Source organism: Sander lucioperca, chromosome 6, assembly GCF_008315115.2.
Source record: "Sander lucioperca isolate FBNREF2018 chromosome 6, SLUC_FBN_1.2, whole genome shotgun sequence".
Taxonomy (NCBI): domain Eukaryota; kingdom Metazoa; phylum Chordata; class Actinopteri; order Perciformes; family Percidae; genus Sander; species Sander lucioperca.
In genome coordinates this window covers 34,382,758-34,398,327 of record NC_050178.1, presented here as the reverse complement: position 1 = coordinate 34,398,327, position 15,570 = coordinate 34,382,758, and the positions used below count along the sequence as shown (strand labels likewise).

The 15,570-nt window shown below is 39.1% G+C and overlaps 1 protein-coding gene across 4 annotated transcripts in view; it reads right to left on the bottom strand.

Annotated features, from left to right (window-relative positions):
• Positions 1 to 15,309, bottom strand: part of LOC116034137 (MICOS complex subunit mic25a-like) — a 70,248-nt gene extending 54,939 nt beyond the window's left edge. Inside the window, exons 1-4 of one of the 4 annotated variants that reach the window (XM_031276700.2) lie at positions 15,022 to 15,309; positions 14,240 to 14,336; positions 14,017 to 14,071; positions 10,216 to 10,372 (exon numbers count right to left, since the gene is read on the bottom strand). In XM_031276700.2, the coding sequence (XP_031132560.1) occupies positions 10,216 to 10,372; positions 14,017 to 14,071; positions 14,240 to 14,336; positions 15,022 to 15,105 (393 nt within the window). In that variant the 5' untranslated portion in view covers positions 15,106 to 15,309. The remainder of the gene's footprint in view (positions 1 to 10,215; positions 10,373 to 14,016; positions 14,072 to 14,239; positions 14,337 to 15,021) is intronic. The other 3 variants (XM_031276705.2, XM_031276696.2, XM_031276709.2) reach the window with 3 other exon arrangements.
• Between the last annotated feature and the right edge of the window lie 261 nt (positions 15,310 to 15,570).

Genomic DNA, 15,570 nt, shown 5'->3' with positions numbered 1-15,570 from the left:
GAGAAGAAGAAAACAAGAAACATTTATTTTAACTTAACTTTAACTCTGTGATCTTAGATTTCAAAGAGCTGAATGACCTTTCCAAATTAAAAATTCTCCTGGGAGAAGAAGACAGGACATATGCTGCTGCCCAATATGTACAAACATGCCCCCACCTGAGGGACAGTGAATGATTGAAACACACGCACGCTCGCATTCACGTGAAGAAAAAAGAAATTAATATCCAGAAAGAATCCAGGTACCATTTGTGAATGCACGTTTTTCAGTAAATTATTATTTTCATTTGCAAATATACCAAAGGTACAACAATTACTGTGTCCATCAGCACATTATGCAAGATGAAGCAATACAATATTAGATACAACCAGCAGAAACACAAGGTCTCATAATTAAAGCCTTGATTATACTCCCAATTAGTCGTCATTTACGCCACACAGACCAAACCAGACCCACGCGGATGCCGAAGGTATACATTTAGCTTGACATGCTAATGTGCACTATTTCTGTGCATCAGTAAAACGTGTTAAAAACAGATTGTTACATATTTCACAAGTGAAATGTTTAGTGTGAAAACATGCTTTCCTTACAAATACTATACCTATGTCACTTGGTAAACATAAGATACGATTCTACATATCAAAGGTTCGTAACTTATAATCCTAAAATAAAGATCAGACATACAATCAGTAACACAAGACTGTCCACTGCCTTTATGTTTAACTGCGATAAATGCAACTTAAACTACCAAACTGCTTAGCGGACGATAAATCCTATAATTTCAAAAACCTTTGACTCATACTTGGATTGTTTCAACATAAATCCGTATTTCCATACATGAGAACAAGCATCTGGGAAAAATTACTTTTCCTCTGGATAATAAGTCTTGTCCAGCTGTCTCATTACATCACGACTGCTCTCTGATGGGAGAGGTATTCCACTCCTACACATTTGTCCTTTGAACCGACAGGATTTGTGCTAGGCCCCCACTCTCTTACTGCTCTACACCGATCAAAATCTCCTCAGCCGGTGTACGCTCTGCTCGTCAGCAATTACCGTCGTTCGAGATGATGGGGGAGTACTGTAAGCGTGTGTGTATGTGCGAGTGAGTGTGAGCGTGCACAAAGGGCTTAGCTGCTTTAACATGCAGAAAAGATGTCAAGTCTGTGATTACGTTTGCTGATAACAAGTGGTTTAGCCGTGTGTGAATGTGTGTGTGTCTGAAATGCTGCTGTATTTTACATTGTCAGTTTCTATGAGAAAGAAATTCAGAGAGTATATTTGTATGTGTGCATGCATATGTGCAACTTCACAGTATGTCACACTTGCAGACTCAAATAATAATAAAAAATTGAATTTGTATAGTGCTTTTCATGGACTCAAAGTCGCTTGTCATGGTTAAGACCCACTCGGCCTCAACATAAACCTCTCTCACTCATTTCTCAACTTGTTTTTCAATTCATTCATTCTTCATTGATTCAACTTTCTCCTCTCTCCCTCTCCTCTGGATTCTTACACCCGTTCTCTTCTCCCTCCCCCGCCCTCCGTCTTCGGCTAACAAGCAGGGTTAGCTATCTAGCCGACTGGCTGTCGAAGTCAGACATCTGAATCTATTACTATACCACGCTCAAAGTCTCTTCTCTCCGTCTTTCAGCTCCTTTCTCTTTCTCTGAGCTCTCTGGCCTAATGCTTCCATGTGCTTGCTGCCCTAGCCGCTGACTGCTACCGTATATTGGTATAAAGGATTCTCAGTCCTGTTTAATAGGTGGGTCATGGGAAAAAGAGGGATGAAGTTCAAAGCAAAAATAAATATGTTTAATGTGTGCACAGGTAAAATGCTAGGCTGACTTACTGTAAATGCAAGTGCTTCCATAAAAATGCAGATTTTAAATTTCTGTGGAGTATTTTTCAACAGATATCCTCAATGTGTTTTGTCAATTAATCTGTTGATTATTTACTTAATTAATCGATTAGTTGTTTGGTCTATAAAATGTCAGAACAATGTGAAAAATGTCGATCAGTGTTTTCCAAAGATCCAAGATTATCAAAATAGTTGCCGCAATGTAATAGTTGATAACTAATCGATTAATCTTTGCAGCTCTAATTAAAAATAATTACTGCATGATGAATAGACGTTAAAAGGATGCACAATGTTAAAGGGTGACCATCTTATTGTGTTGCTACTGTGTGATTTGTATTGCTTTGTAATCTGCACAACAATGATGCGTTATCATCTGCTGAAAAACAACGATTTGACGGTTCCATTTTAGATACACGTTGCAATCATGGGTTGAGGGGTGAAAGAAAATCCATCCAGAGATTATTTTGGCATTGGCTGAATACAGCTAAACCAACATGTCCATCTGGTGCTAGAAAGCAAACAATCAAAGCAGCTGAAGTGATATGAATTGACAGATTGATGTAACCACAGGCTAGTTCAGTGAGGAGGGATGAGACGGTGGGTAGCAACAGTTGATTTGCCTTTAAATCATAGATTTTTATGTGTGATGAAGTATTGCATGAACATGCCAAAGATGAAATAATACCTAGGAGTGCCTGCACTATATGTAATATTGTGAGATAAAGAAAACATAATGTTTGAAGAAATCAATAAAAGTAAGGGTATTACCTGAAACAACAGTACACTTACACATCTATTGTAGATAATTCTATCATATATCATCATTTGTATATTTGTATCATATACAAATGTCTTGAGACAGCAGTGGGGGGTGGGGGTGGGGGGGGGGGGGGGTGCTGGTTAGCGAGAACATCTTGTAACTGAAAGGCTGCATCTTCAGTGCAAAACACGATTTCCACCCTTGTCAAGTGTCATATCCTTGTGTTTCTCCACAGCAGCAAGGCAACACTGTTTACATGTGTGGCATCATCCGCTGTGGTCTGAGTGTTTGTCATCTCAGGTCTGACTTTAATGAATGTTAGGCTTTTCACGCTGGTTTTCATCATCCTTCTTTTGGACAGTGTCAAATGCTTCTCACACACACACACTCACACACACACACACACACACACACTCACACACACACACACACACACACACACCATCTGAGGGGTTGAAAAGAGAAAGATTTAAAAAAAAAAAAAAAAGATGGGAGACAGAGGAGGAAGAATAAATGCTGGGAGAACATGTTGCCCAGGAGCACGTGTTGCTGTGCAGAGCACGCATCCATCCTGCTTTTTAACCCCCTGGCAAACATGCTTCAACAATGCCATCTACTGACTATTTACGAGGTTACATCCTGTTTCCTCATCGTCACAAACGTCCCTCATTCAAGAACAAGACATACCAACCAATTACTCAAAATGTGCAGCCACAGGTAACACGTGGTAAAATGTGATGTGGTGAAAGCAAACTGGGTGGGTCTGACTACACGGCAAGGAAATTAAAACAAATGAAATGATACCATACTACTTCAAATTCCTACTATATAAGCACAGCCTGACATTTACCAATATACATGATAGGGCTGCTCCCTCTTAGTCGATTAGTCGACTAATTGGTCGTTTTGGTCTTAGTCAACTTAGATTTCTTTAGTCGATTAGTCACGTTTTATGCTTTTTTCATGCTGAATGACTTATTTCCAAGAAACGTACGAGCACATCTCTGGTAAACACAAGAATTAAAGTGGTGCTTTTGCATGACTCTTTGCGGAGAAACTCAGATTTACAGATCTGTCGATTAAATCAACTAATCGATACAATTGAATGAGTGTTAGTCGACTAAGAATTTCTTCCATCGAGCACAGCCCTAATACATGATGTAAAAAAAAAAAACTACGTCATTTGCTGTTTAGCTGCCTACACAACAACCTGGCTAGGTTTTTAAAGAAAAGAGGAGGTGTGAGAACAGGGACATCAGGAGTGACCAAATGGGCACATCACATCTTATCACACATTTCAGCTCAAACTGTGTAACGGACTAAATTCTCACATCGAGATATCATTATTTACAGTTTAATAGAGGATGTCAATTTCTTCTTACAAAAATGCATGCAATCAAATCTTAGATAAACTCATTTAGCTGTTTGCTCCATTTGCTTGTGTGAAATTTTGATCAGGTGGAAAATATGGCAGAGTGAAAAGCAGTGTCGACCCACTGTTTGAAAATGTTACTTTGATGATACGTTTGTGGGAGTCAAGGAAATGTCCCTCCTGGGTTTAAATATACTGAAGAAGAAGAACAAGGTGGTGTGACGCATGAAGAGTAACCTATTTTCCACACTGAAAATAATTTGAAAATTGCCTTCAGGTTTAATAAACTTCTAGATTGAGTAGAATAGAATGGGGGTGAGGGGAATTAAGGTGACTTCAACTGATTCAGAGATATTCAAAATCCAAATATGAATGTAACACTAAAGCATGCATATCAACTAGAGTGCAAAACAAACTTTTAAAACGATTCTTTTTAATTATCTGATAATGTTTACTCCTTTCTAGTTTTGTCATTTAAATTTCTCCACATTTCTAATACTGGTCTGAATTAAAACTTTACCCTCTAATGACGTTGTCCATCACTGGTTTTTCATTGGAGATAGCAGATGAAAGCTATAGCTTTTAATATACAGGACTGAAAGCAAATCAACTGACATGTTATAAACATTCACCCGCAACCCCCAAATAGGTAGCGAAGACTATTCTTCTCACCTGCATGGGAAGCGTCTGAAATTCAATAGCTTAAAGCAGATGCTTGCTTGTTATTATCGGTGTGTGTGAATGTGTGTGAAATGCTAGGCACTGAATGCCTGTGCATACTAATAGCATTTTGTTTGCAGTACGAATGACACCTCTGAGGGGAAGAGAATAGTCGGGGGAAGAACACAAACAGGAGGTGCTAATGAAAGAAAGGAGAGGTGAACAGACGAGGTGTTAATGTAACTTGTCGTCTCTTCTTTGTCACTTAAGGTGTCTAAATGTAGTCTCAAAACAACGTAGGATGGCAGGTTAAAAAGCCAGGTTGTTTACACTTTTTTTAACAGCACTTTTGTACATGGGCTGAAAAGACAATGTGGAGCTCAAGTAGCAGCTGGCACATGAAATTAACAAACAAGGTACAGAAAATAAAATGTTGAGGAACACATATATTGCCACATTTCCTGGTGTGTGTAAAATCAGCTGTGCAAAATTAATTAAAACTGTGGAGTAAAGGTGTATGGATGTAGGGATATTCAGCAACTATTAGCGTTATTCAGTCCTGCCATTGTTGCCAGAACTTGATCGTAATTTCAGTGGCACATTTTTTTTCTCTGAGACCACAACGCTCCTCCATCAACATCACTGTCAATGCAGAGATGAGTGGTGCGGGTTAGTAATGAACACAGACAGTGTGGCAAGTAAGAAAGAGGAATGTAGAGCAAAGAGTTTGAGAGGCTCTCCATCTCTAGCTCTATCAGTCCCCACTTGGCCAATCTTTGCCAAAGATCAAAAAAGCAGCTTTTAACTGCTTTCAGTCTTTCCAAACAACACCTAAGAGCAATGGTACGCATTGGCACTCAGTTGTATACTTCAATGAGCTACAGGTAGGCGTTACTACACTACAGGAAAAAACGCGGCATAGAAGGAAGGAATTAACACTATCAGATGCTACAAAAGGAAAATGAATGTTGTACCAAACAGAAATGTAAATACCACAGTATAAAAGAAGCTTAAAAATATAATATGCAAGACGCTAAAAAAGTATAGTATTGACTGAACTGTGGATAGACCTTGCAAGCAGATATCCCCTTCAACAAACACAAACAATTCTCTGATGTAAATCAAGAGAGCCTGTTTAATGCACAGGTATGCACAGACACAGATATACTGTATATACACACACAACTAGTCCCAGCGGTGGCGGTTGGCGCTGAGACAGGAGTAAATGGCTAATGTGAGTGTTTGTGACAGGCAGCCTGAGGCAGTGTGGGGAGCAACTCAGCTCTCTGACAGGTGCTGCCTCCACACCTCCCTCACCCCCTCCTCAACCCAACACTAACTAACGCATAGCCTGCCTGCTGGGGAGCCAGGAGTGCACGTAAGGAAATAGACTGGGGGGGTGCTCGCTATATGTGTTTCTGTATTGTGACAGCGTCACAGCAGTGTGTGTGTGTGTGTGTGTGTGTGTGTGTGTGTGTGTGTGTGTGTGTGTGTGTGTGTGTGTATCTGTCTCCTCCTCTGGGAAATAAGGCAGCCTCCAAACTACTCAAAGTGGAGCGTTTTACTGTGGAATGGGGAGAGAGAGAGAGAGGAGTGGACAGACTTTTTCTTCAAGGCATCCAGCTGTGTTGTTACCGGTGGATGCAAGGTTGATGGAAATGCAAAGAGGAGCCCACCTGCTAGACAGAGAGATTTGAAAGCGACAGATCTCTCAGATTCCCAGGTACTTTCAATCTACTCAAAAGCTGAAGCAATCCAACAAACATATAGTACAGCTTTCTTTTTGATCTTGGGGATGAATTATGCAGGATTGCGGTGCTTGTGGTGAGTTTGTCAAGTATGTGTCACATTTTAGACAGTGGAGAAATCAAGCTGGGAACAATGAATGTGTTAAGACAGTTGAGCCAAAAAAAGTGAGAGTCAGAGGTGAGACCGAACCCGGGCAGGTGAGAAAGAGGGAAAGGTATGAAGGGAGAGGTGATAATACACATAAACACTCAAAGTTACATGCTGTCTAGGCTGTCTATCAACACCTGAAAGCAGCAAAAACCTCCCCTTCTTTTCACTTAAACATACAGATAAAATTCTGCTTTGCACCTATACCCAGCTAAACTCCAAGCATCCTTTCAAACACAAGAAACCTTTGATCCAAGCTTTGACAAAAAAGATACTCAAACCTGTCAAACACACCCTACTGAAATAAACCTTTAGGGTGTACTTCTGTGCACTCAAACATACATCTGCTCACAGAGACACTGACAGGCTGTATTGACTTGTCAAGTCAGAAAAAGTAGAAAGCAAAGCTGTTAGGTAAGTGTTCAGTTTCACATTGCTATGCAACATCATTAAATGTTTGGAGCCCATATCAGTGTAAGCTAAGCCAGCAGCTTCATTCAGTGTTCATTACAGCTGGCTGGCACACCGAACACACTGCAGGACAAATCAATTGGAGAGGAAAGAGAGAGACTGGGCTGTAGGAAATCCACAGGGTTTAATATTAGCAAAGCAAGTAAAAAAACAGGGAGGGAATAGAAAAATATATGATTGGCAATAGATCACTGTTTATCAATATATGCATGTCAGTAACATTAAAAACCGAGTTGACACACACAATTAGCAATAACCCTTCTTGCGCTCTCACACGCTGCATTGTTGGTTGAGTCATTATCAATCAGAATTTGACAGGAGCATGTGTTAAGAAAACACATTTTAAACTGTGACAAAGCAGAGCTATCACAGAAAGCACATGCAAACAACAATCAATGCAATCGCTTTATCTAAGTGCATACACAAAACGCATGATAACTTTCTTGTTTACATGGCGTTTTAGAAAGCAGGCTACTGCTGGAAGGCGGGGGTTAATCAGATTACAGAAGTGCATGTGAACCATGTGACTGTGATGGGAATACGTGTTAACATTCATAGCAGAAGACAACATTGTTCATATTCTTGTTTCCCTTCTATATTGCATAGTGGTATTATTAATATAGCCTGTTAAAATAGATGATCATACTTGTACCCCAACAGGCAAGAAGGACCATCAGGGATTTCCCTGCTCTGATAAAGTACAGATACTGTACATCTCTGCCATCACATGTTGCTCCCACACCACATACATAACCCATTCAGTGTAGAGATTCAAGGGTAGTTGTAAACAAATGTACTGTAACAGCTGTGAAAACTCAGCATCTTAAGATGCTGAATTAATATAGCTTAATTTTTCCATTTTTCTTTAGACAATGACAATTAGATCCGTCTTTTCAAGGTTAAACTGAGTGTGAACCAAGAGAAAATAGACTGAGGAAACACTATGCTACATTAGTGATAGAAAAATACTGCAATTATTGAAAAGCGCAACAATGTGACACTGAACAAGAGGCCTCTCGACTTCAGGGTTACTAACAATTAAACAGCGAGCGGAGAATCACATATATCCTAATCACTTTCACTAAAATATTTGATAACCTGCTGTTACAAAAATGGGTTTGTTTTGGCCTCTGCAATATAGAAACCAGGGTTGTAGAGGTACATCCTAATAATTTAATAATTCACCAGTGCCTCAGTGCAGAAGTGCCATTCAAAGTCTAAACAGTAGTGGGTGCTGTTGACTTATACAAAGAGTTTCTGGAGGAAAGGAAAACTACTACTACTGCTAAATAATACAAAAATGTACATGGTAAAATGTATAACTTAGTGCTGTCAAACGATTAAAATATTTAATCGCGATTAATCGCATTAATGCCATAGTTAACTTGCAATTAATCGCACATTTTTATCTATTCTAAATGTCCCTAGATTTCTTTTTGTCCAATTCTTTTTTTCTCATTTTAATGCTCTTATCAACATGGAAAAGTGGATCGGCTTGCTTTGTGCTTTTGTCGCCTGGCTTTGACGAGGGGGCGGAGAATTCGCATCAGCTGTGTGCTCGGCCATCAAGTGGTATTTGAGACTGGACGTGCTGCGATGATAGCTCAGTTCACAACGACAAAACACACAGATCACTTTGGTCTTGTCAATGGAACCATTTGGCAACTTTTTAAAAGTAAACTTACCATTCAGAATCTTATTGGCATCCATTTCGGAGTCTCGCGCTCGCCATCCACTCAAAACGTAACGTTAGCCTACTACTCTTTGGCCGGCTCGCAAGCCCAAACAAGTGTGTGCGGTGTGCCTGTTGTTTTGTTTCCGGTCTAGCTAGATCCGGTGTGGTGTTGTAGTTTTTCTAACGTTGCTAGTTGTTGCAACAGCATGTGAAAACAACTACAAAGTTTGCTAGGCCAAAAAGAACGTTAATCTAGCGCTAAAAAAATTGACGCCGTTAAAATGGGTTTGCGTTAACGCCGTTAATAACGCGTTTAACTGACAGCACTAGTATAATTAAGTCATATTCTGATTTTAGAACATTGCTTCTGGGCCTTAACAGATACAACTCAGTATTTAAATACATATATAATGGAAAATATGAAAATTAAAATTGGCTGAAATATGTGTCTGTATGTGTTTTTATTCAAAATATTAAAATGCTTGCCTATTTCACCCCTTAATTTTAGTAAAGAACTCAACCAGTCCAAGTTAACAAACCACTGACATAAGTAAGAAAGTGGGGGAAATTATAGATCATTTGAGAGGGATGGGAAATTATATTGCAAGCCATTATCTCATTGTTTCATTATTAAAATGTGTGGTATAGTTACATAAGAAATTAATTACTCCAAATATAGGCAGTTTAAAACATGGCAACCGTATTGTCAATTTCGACAACCAAAAGCTGATGCCTGGTTGCCAAACCGGCAACCACTTTAAAAAGTTAGCATTGAGCCATGCTAACGTAACGTTACTTTCTCATAACATGGCCAAAGTTCACTACCGCTTCCACCATGTTATATTCTGGTCTTTAACACTCATGAAGACTCCAGAATATCAGTTAAGTCACCCACTGGGCAATAGTTTATTTAACGTTCTTTTGGCGAACATACAAGTGGTCTCACACACATGGCTACTCTGATACCTCTAGGTGCAACCTGAAACGGTCCGTACATATACCACAAACAATTCCTATTGTTACACGACTGATTGAACCGCGCTTATAGTTAGATAAAGTTTTAGAAAAAAAAAGTACTGGGAACCAAGCAATCAGCCCTTTCAGAACAGACACATGCTCCAAACGGGCACTGCACTAGTTTCCTTAAATTGTGATGCCAAGTTTTAGCCTAATGATGCATTATTATCTTACCAAGAGAGGTTAAGTGAAATCCAGGACATAAATTGTAGATTAAATGTTCACATTTTTGTAAAAAAAAGTATCAAATGAGCAGGGGATGGGTGCCTTTGTCTCCTGAGACTTACAAAACGAGGGAAAGGACAAAAGTAAATAATAATTGTTGTTTTAATGAATTTAAATGAATACACGTGAAAGGAACTTCTTGGTAAAGGTGTTTTGACAAAGTGTAAATGAATCAACAGTCTTGAGGGATATTCAGTACAATAAAGTAAAACTCATCAGTCCCACTAGTGGAAAGCCCAGCTCTAACTCCTCTTGGTATCGACCTGGAAGGCATTACTCACCAGTATCTTGGCCTTTTGTTGCTCTTCATGGGCCTTTCCTTTCTCGATGAGGATGGCCGGGGTCAGCTCATCCAGCCCTGAGGTTGCTCCTGTCTCTCTCTCCTTCTGGGCCAATCTGGCCAACTGCTCCTGTACCAGGGCTTGTTGATGCTCAAAGCTAGAGTAGGGGAAGATAAGAACTGTTTTAACCTTTATATATCCACGGAATGTATGCTAAACATTCAAGTTTTTGTTCACAAAGAAAGCTACCCGGTGAGGTCAGAGTGATATTGGTTTCTCTTGATCAACACAAATACCAATATTTTGGGGATGAAGCATTTCAAAAGCCAATAAGACAAAAACAAACAAACAGAGGCAGAGTAGAAAATGCCTAAAACAACATTTAGACTAAAGTGTGATTTATGCTTCTGCATTAAATCTACGCTGTGACTTCGTACCCTAGGTACGTGGAGACACGGACCCTACGCCGTAGCCTGACGTGTACCTCTCGAAAAATGTAACTACACGTCGCGCCAACGCACGTCACTCAGCTGTGGCTTGGTAGCGTTACATTTCCCCCTACTCATTTCCTGGTTCTCCTTCTCCATAAACAACATGAAATCAAGGAGAGTTAACTTTTCCTGCTACAGATGTACCACTGTGGTTAGAAAGCACAGAGGAGACACTTTGTTTCTCTCACTATCCCTATGCCTCTAGAGTCGGTACTCTCTCTGAAGCTAATCACCGTCACTCTTACTCGCTCTACCACACATTCCCAACGCGCACACACATATGCCGGTCCCGCTATGCTCTTGAAGAGATCGAAGCACACACCGACACACAAGTATAAACTTCAGGCCACTTACGTAGGCTACAGCGAAAGCTCTGCGTGGAGCCTCAGCAGGACCACAAATCACGCTTAAGACATGAAAACTCTTGACTGACAACGCATGGTAATTATAGCATTCTGATTAATGAATTGTTGGGTGGAATCTAATTCAAGTATTACATTAAAATCAAATTAGGTTAAGGTTTATCATGAAAACAACAGTGTAGTATTAAGTCACACTACAAATACATGAGAACACACTTAAAGGGTAACTACCGTTTTTTTCAACCTGGACCCTATTTTCTAGGGGTGTGCAAAAAAATCGATTAACATTCAAATCGCGATTTAAGCTCTACCAATTCAAAATCGATTCATGTTTTTTAATTAAAAAAAACAATAATACTTTTACTTTTTTTTTTTTTTTATTGTATGTCTACTGCAATCACATGGGAAAAGTAACTACATTTACATACTGTGAATCGTTTTTTTTTTAATCGAGAATCGTTTTTGAATCGAAAAATTGATTTTGAATCGAATCTTGAGCCTGAAAATCGATATCGAATCGTGAGATTTTATGAATCGTGCACCCCTACTATTTTCCCATGTTTTGTGTGTAAGTGACTGATCGGAACAATAATCTTTGAAATTGGTCCAGTATTAAGCCTGAATGCTATAACCGGCAGCCACAGACCAGGCTGCAATGTAACCCTATGAGGCAAATGTGCTTTGTCAATTTGGTCCACTAAAAGTATTTGTTTTTTTGCCACTGAAAGGCTCAGATTATTATTCTTAGTGTCTGACAACATTAATGAAATGATCCCTACAGAGATAGGCCTTTTTACAACCTCTTTAAGACCTTTCTGTTTAACCAGAAACAGCTATGAGGTCACTAGGGCTAAATCCACCAGACTCCATTTAAAAAAAACGATACTTTTAGCGTGTATAGAGCCAACATATTTTCACATGTAAATCGGTAAACTATGTGTTTATTTCAACCACAACTAGAGTTGTGATGGTTGGAAAAGTGGAAAGAAGACCCAAAATGGCTTTTCATAGTTTTATTTTGTTTCTGTCGACTTGAAATGAAGTGTATTTTACGATCCTAAAATTGTTTATTTACATGGAGTCTGGTGGCTTTAGCGAATGCAATTTCGCGGATGTTTTTATGTTTAAAAAAAAGATCTTACTCTTTAACAGAAAGGTCGACCTCCTTAGAAATCCTTTCCATAATGTTGTCAGACACTTAGAATATTAATCTGAGCCTTTCAGTGTCAAAACAAGCACTTTTGTAAACGTAAATACAAGCTGCACAATTGCCCTGTTAACATACATTGTAGCTTGTTTCGCTGACTGCCGACAGCAGCCATCTTGCTGGACCAATGTCAAAGATTGTTGTTCCCATCAGTCACTTAGACACAAAAACATAGGAAAATAGGATCCAGGTTAAAAAAAAAAAACAGTAGTTACCCTTTAATATATATATATATAATATATACTGTATAAACATCGCGAAAGACTCTCAGAGGTTGTTTGTGTTCGTTGTAAGAGAATATCAGTAGAAAACTGCACTTTAAATGTAACAGTAATTCAGTTTTTAGTGATGCCTTTTATTTTCACTTTAATGTTCAATTTGTTCAATGAAATAATGTTGGAAGCAAGAATACTGTAATATCTGTTTATTTATCGCAAGTAATATCGTTATCGCGATATTCAACATTATCGCATATTTTTTTCAGATCGTGCGCCGTGCTGCCCTATTTCAACCTCTCATATAATTCAATCCAATCTAGCAACACCATGAAATATGGTCTTAGAAATCACCATAGACTTTACTGTCACATAATCTCAACAACATCTCTCAAATATCAGTTTCAAAATGTATTGCGGTGCTATTGTATTTGGTTTCCTGAAATACTTTTGCTACAGTACCTGACACTAGGGCTGGGCGATAGGGAGAAAATCTCATATCACGATATTCTTGACCAAATACCTCGATATCGATATTGCGGCGATATTCTAGGGTTGACAATTGGTGCTTTAACAAAATATCTTCACACTTAGATTTTAGATAAATAATCATCAGTAATGTGGACATAATGTCTAAGTGGGGAAAAGGCAAATAATAGAACAGCTAGAACAGTCTGGTAAGTTCAGAGAAGTACATCACTTTACTGTAATGCAGCCTTTAAAACCAGGAAAAGACAACACTTATGTCATATCACCATATTACGATATCCAAAATCTAAGACGATATCTAGTCTCATATCACGATATCGATATAATATCGATATATTGCGCAGCCCTACCTGACACAACTAATATACTTACCCTAATAATGTAAACCAGTGGCATCTTGGCCAAGGGCCTATTTTGGTAAATCTCTACTTTTCTGTTAACTATATGAACCTCCATCAATAAGAACTGATTACATTACAGAGGTGTGGCACAAAAACACTGATCAAAATATAATAATATATACTGTATATTATGTCTAACAAATTTCCAGGAAACAGCCATTACAGTGACAGTGGGTGAGAATTGTTGGACTTGCTAACATGTAAATACTGTATATAGAGGCTCAGGATAGCATATGAGAATTCCAGCAGCATAGCAACATGCCTGCTATACAGTGAGAGTAAATCAGCACGGGCAGTGTTGACAGGTCACTTGGCATGTGTATGTTCTCCATAAACATTGCACATTAGCATCAAGTGTCTGCTACTTTAAACATCTGTCACCTACACTGGCCATTAGCTGCCTGTGTGGTGTCAACACAGAGGGCTCAACTTAAATATATGAAAATATATGTTAGGATCAAACATTCTGCAACAGTTGCAATAATCAATTGACATCTCAGGGAGGCATCAAATTCTAAGTTAGCCAATACTAACGCACACATCATAATAAGTTACTTACAGAGTTATAGCAGGTCCTTCACCAAATATGGCTGGATAACAATAAAAAGAGACAGTGACCTTAACATTAGCACCTACCTTTTGCGGATTTCTTCCTGTATTTCTGTAGTGGTAGGTCCTGTTGGTTTTGGAGCTGAAAATCAAATTAAATGAAAATCAATACCATTGGCAATTACTAAATGGATCAGTTGACAGAACAGAGTACCAAGAGCCACAAATTACCAGTATCCTGATGCTGTTGTCATCAGTCACTGTACCAATGGGAGCTGTAAGAAGTGAAAGGTCTTTGACTGGGACTTACTTGTTGGTGGTTGGTGAGCATCTGGCGGAGACGATGGTGGCTTGGCGCTGTCCGACCCCTGAGATTCCTTTATCCGCCGAAGCACATCCTCTGAGAGCTGGACAGGAATGTTATAAATAACAAATGTGCACATAAACAGTGTGTGTGTGTGTGTGTGTGTGTGTGTGTGTGTGTGTGTAAGAAAGAGTAGCTATATCTGCCTAGATGGCATGAAAACTTTATTAATTTACTCTCCTACTGTAACGTTACAATTTGGATCACAGAAAATTGTCTGTTTTGTTAACGTTGAAAGTACATTAACGTAACTGTTTATTCAGCTAACGCTAACTCCTGGCTGTGAATGTGATGACAAAGCAAATCTAGTGTTAGCTGTAACAATCTAGCTAGTGTTAGTTGACATTTACGGGACGATGTGGATATTTTGCCAGCAAGTTAACGTTGTAACGTACTGCGTTATGGCTGCGTAAATGTCCTCTATAATGACATTTTACTACTAGAAAACGTCGCCGTAATATATCACATAAGGGTCACGTTAACGTCTAACGTTAACTTAGCTAGTTTAGTAACCTAAGACAGCGAGTAACGTTAACGGTACAGTACAGAGAGGGTACGATGACCGGGTTCATTTAAGGACATGGCACCTCAGCATTTCAGTGCACCTTGAAAAACCCCCAGCTAGCTAACCGTTATTAGCTTTAGTGGTTATGCCTAATAACACAAGTCAAACTTAGGCTCTAGTTAAATTGTAACAATAAGAGGAAACATGTTAACGTTAGTCCTACCTTTACTCCTTCAATTACTGTGACCTTCTCGTTCTCGTCCAGTCCGAATGACACTTTCTTGGACGTGCTGCCATTACCTCCCATTTTGACCTGCTGTCGGTTGGCACCTGATTAGAAAAAATAATAAAAACTATGTAGAGACATAAATGAGAGAGCGGTAGGAGTCGCCGCCACAGCGACCGGTGGTAAAACGCTCTAATAAAGGTCAAACTGGCGCTACAGTATCCTCTGAGCTCATTGGTTGGATAAAAAAAATACGGAGTCACTGGTTGCGTATCTGAAGTAAAGGTTGATGGGAATTGTAGTTAAACAGTGATCTGGCTAATGCGAAGTGTTTAAAGACAAACACAACATAAGCAAACAGAATAAAGGACAAACAGTCGTATCGTAATCACAGGAGAAACTAAATTAAATTGGGAAAAAGCCCTTTCCCAGAGTGTAGTTACCACAAGAAACCACAAAGTGGAGTACTATCTTGAATTTGAATGCACTGCCATACCTAAACCAGCCAGAGTGTGGTGTTTTGTCCCATCCCCCCCCAAAAAAACA